Source organism: Wasmannia auropunctata, unplaced genomic scaffold (genome assembly GCF_000956235.1).
Source record: "Wasmannia auropunctata unplaced genomic scaffold, wasmannia.A_1.0 LD336099.1, whole genome shotgun sequence".
Taxonomy (NCBI): Eukaryota; Metazoa; Arthropoda; class Insecta; order Hymenoptera; family Formicidae; genus Wasmannia; species Wasmannia auropunctata.
The window spans coordinates 287,520-291,062 of NW_012026791.1; the positions used below are offsets into that span (position 1 = coordinate 287,520).

General features: G+C 38.4%; 1 protein-coding gene across 1 annotated transcript in view; it reads left to right on the top strand.

Annotated features, from left to right (window-relative positions):
- The first annotated feature begins 1,323 nt into the window (after positions 1 to 1,323).
- Positions 1,324 to 3,543, top strand: part of LOC105461972 (protein disulfide-isomerase TMX3-like) — a 4,191-nt gene continuing 1,971 nt past the window's right edge. Inside the window, exons 1-6 of the mRNA XM_011708497.1 lie at positions 1,324 to 1,610; positions 2,171 to 2,219; positions 2,307 to 2,346; positions 2,438 to 2,601; positions 2,682 to 2,865; positions 2,950 to 3,094. Of these exons, the coding sequence (XP_011706799.1) occupies positions 1,568 to 1,610; positions 2,171 to 2,219; positions 2,307 to 2,346; positions 2,438 to 2,601; positions 2,682 to 2,865; positions 2,950 to 3,094 (625 nt within the window). The 5' untranslated portion in view covers positions 1,324 to 1,567. The remainder of the gene's footprint in view (positions 1,611 to 2,170; positions 2,220 to 2,306; positions 2,347 to 2,437; positions 2,602 to 2,681; positions 2,866 to 2,949; positions 3,095 to 3,543) is intronic.

The following is a 3,543-nucleotide window of genomic DNA, read 5'->3' on the forward strand; positions in this document are numbered from 1 at the left end:
CAATATCAAGTCATCAGAGTCAAATTTCATAATCTCACATTAGTAAATAGATTTCTCGTGCGGTTGATACAGGACAATAGGACTGTTAAAAAGTGCAAGAGAGTAAAACAATTTTTCTTTTTCTCTCTAAAAGTCGAGAGGGGACTGTTGAAGGGGGAAATTTAATATTATATATTATTGTAATTGGAAGATTAAATTAAAAAGTATTTTGTATTTTAAATAAAAACTTCTCAGCAAACAGATTATAACTGCAATGTTGCAGTAAAATTGTAACAATTCAGTTGTATTGCAGAAATATTATACAATGTTGCTGCAATATTGTAGTTATAATCTATGTTTGCTGAATTGAAAGTATTTTGTATTTCAAATCAAAAGATTGAAAGTATTTTATATTTTGAAATTTAAATACTAAGATTCCCAGTATTTTGTATTTTGAACACTTTAATGGTGTATTTTGCCCAGCCCTGCCTATATATACAGGGTGGACCATTTTAATCCATCCAGGCGAATATCTCGAAAATCAAGCGCGAGAGAGAAAAATTTTTCAGACAAAAGTTGTAGGGTTTCGAGGGGGACATAAGATGATAATATTGGTTTGACCCCGAGTGGCGTCGTCAAGGTCAGGACAAGGTCACTATGAATTTTTTAAATGGAACCACCAATTTTTTATTACATGTTCTTATAGCACGCCTCCAGAACTTTCCAAAACACATAAATAAAATATTTTTTTATGAAATAAATCTTGAGTTATAAAGCTTGAAAGTTGGAGTACTGTCGGCATTAGCATCATCCAAGGTGTCCAAACACTAGCTAAAACCTTTTGAATGTTGTTCAGGATCATGACATTGATAAAGGCCAACGACCTTGGCCATCTTTAGCTAGTGTTTGGACACCTTGGATCAATACTCAAGGTCATAACTCAAGATTTATTTCATAAAAAAATATTTTATTTATGTGTTTTGGAAAGTTCTCGAGGCGTGCTATAAGAACATGTAATGAAAAATTGAGGGCTCCATTTAAAAAATTCAAAGTGACCTTGTCCTGACCTTGACGACGCCACTCGGGGTCAAAAATGTTATCATCTTATGTCCCCCTCGAAACCCTACAACTTTTGTCTGAAAAATTTTTCTCTCCCGGGCTTGATTTTCGAGATATTCGACTGGATGGATTAAAATGGTCCACCCTGTATATATGCTCGTTCTATTCTAAAGATGAAAAGTGCGAGAGAGATAGAGAGGAGGGTAGGCGAGAGGGATGACGGCTGGCCAGTAGCGGAAAGCGGAATTAACATTGGGTGCGACGGAGCTGAGGCCTGACTGAGGCGCGTCCGTCCGTGCGCGACAGTCGGGAAGATGCGTCAGAGAGCGCTCGATCGTTCCGCGTGACGAGTTAAAGGGACGGCGAGGAGGCGCCCGTCAGCGAGCGCCCGTTTACACGTAATCCGTTCGCGATCGCACGGGGCGGCGAATCGGCGATTATGCAGCCTCGTTTGACGCGCCTGTGTTGCCGTACAATCAGATGAAGGAGCCCGACCTTCGTTCTCCGACATCACGACTCGACGATCGGAATGGTTTCCCTCACGCGGCTCTCTTTCGTCGCGCTTCTCTGTGGTAAGCGGCCGTCGACGGGTCGACTGTACGTCGACGAGTGTTTTGCCTTCCCCGCGTGCTGCACGCGGGGAAGGCAATGCATGTACATTTTTACGCGATACTTGAGGGTTTCGGTGCTTTCCCGTATATCGTAATTTTATGTATCGGCCGATCGATAGCAGACGATTCGCTTGCGATATTCGTTTAATTCGATTACCGTGGATTTTTCTTGTACGTGTTGTTCGTCAAGTAATCGGATTATATCGTCGTATATATATACATCTCATATACATATATATAGAGAATTTAAAAACATTTGTTCGCACATTTCGGGCTTGCGATACGTTTCGCGCAATTTTATCTACAATAAAGTAACAAATTAATTATTATATTTCCATTCTGTAAACTGTCGCTGTATTTACAATAAAATCCAATAAATTCTACCGAGATGTCTCGACAAACAAATTCAATTTGATTTTACAACGACACGAAGCAGCAGAATTCGTGCATCTCGATCGCGGCGAAAGAAAATATTTTCGACTTCCCTTTACCGTTTAATTACATCTTAGTTTTCTTTTCAGCGGTTCTGTCGCATACGGCAGGGTCGCGGGTTATCGAGCTGAGTGATAGGTAAGAGATATTCTGCTGCTTTCCCATCAATGCAAATCTCTATCAATAAGTCTCTAAGTGGTTAACTTGATGCATTAATTCTTACAGATTTCTGGATGCACACAAAGATGGACAATGGCTAGTTATGGTATATATGCTTAATATTCTTGCGTCATTAGCCATTACGTTTAAAAAGTACAACTACTTTTATTTTTATTTTTTATCCTTTTTTTTTATAGATGTATGCACCATGGTGTGCACATTGCAAAAGATTGGAACCGATCTGGTCTCATGTTGCTCAACACTTGCACGCAACGTCCATACGAGTGGGCCGAGTGGATTGCACTAGATTTACCAGCGTAACGAGTGCATTCAAAATTAGAGGATTTCCCAGTATTTTATTGTAAGCAGACTCCTCGTTCTCTCGCAACTAGCAACGCATTCTCGTATTCTAGTGTGTGTGACGGCATTTTTATTTTACAGTTTAAAAGGCGATCAGAAATACGTATACGACGGCGACAGAACTAGAGAAGAAATAGTGAAATTCGCTTTAAGATTAAGCGGTCCTCCCGTGCAGGAGATAACGAAAACACAGAGTTTCGATACCATAAAGAGAGAACACGATCTCTATTTCCTGTACGTAGGGGACAGATCTGGAGTTTTGTGGGTAAGCTCCTTTCACAATTTCGTAATATATTATCCAAGATAGAAATCCAAACATTCATGTGTGTCCGCATTTGAATGAATGCAGGAGCTTTATCACAAGACTGCGAACCTATTTCAAGCGCATGCATTTTTCTACCAATCTCATCCGAGCGTCGTGAATAATCATGCGCCTGTAAACAACGTTCCGGCGTTATTCGTCTACAAGGAGAGTTTGCATTATAATTTCACCGGTGAGTCGATTAAAATAAAGAAAAAAAAGGGGATGATCATTATTGCTATCTATATAGTATATCCAGGGATTGAAAGTAACTCGTTACTTGTAACGTCGTTACCGTTACAATTACTTTTTTTTAGTAACGGATTGGTAACGGCGTTATTTTTTTGGTAACTGTAACGGTAACGTAGTTACTCTTTTTTCGGTAACGATAACGAATTATACAATTAGTTTATCGTTACTTTTTGTATTTTGAACTTTCTGTATTTATGACAAAATTTTATTATATTATATTTATGTATATTCAATCTTCAGGTTTTAGTTAGTATTCACATAGTTTACTCTTATTTTAAGACTGTTTTAAATAATGTTTTAAAATATTAATATGGCTCTGTGATTAGTTTATGACATCTCAAGAATGCCATAAGTCAATCAATATCACAAATTGAATTGACAAGTAATTTA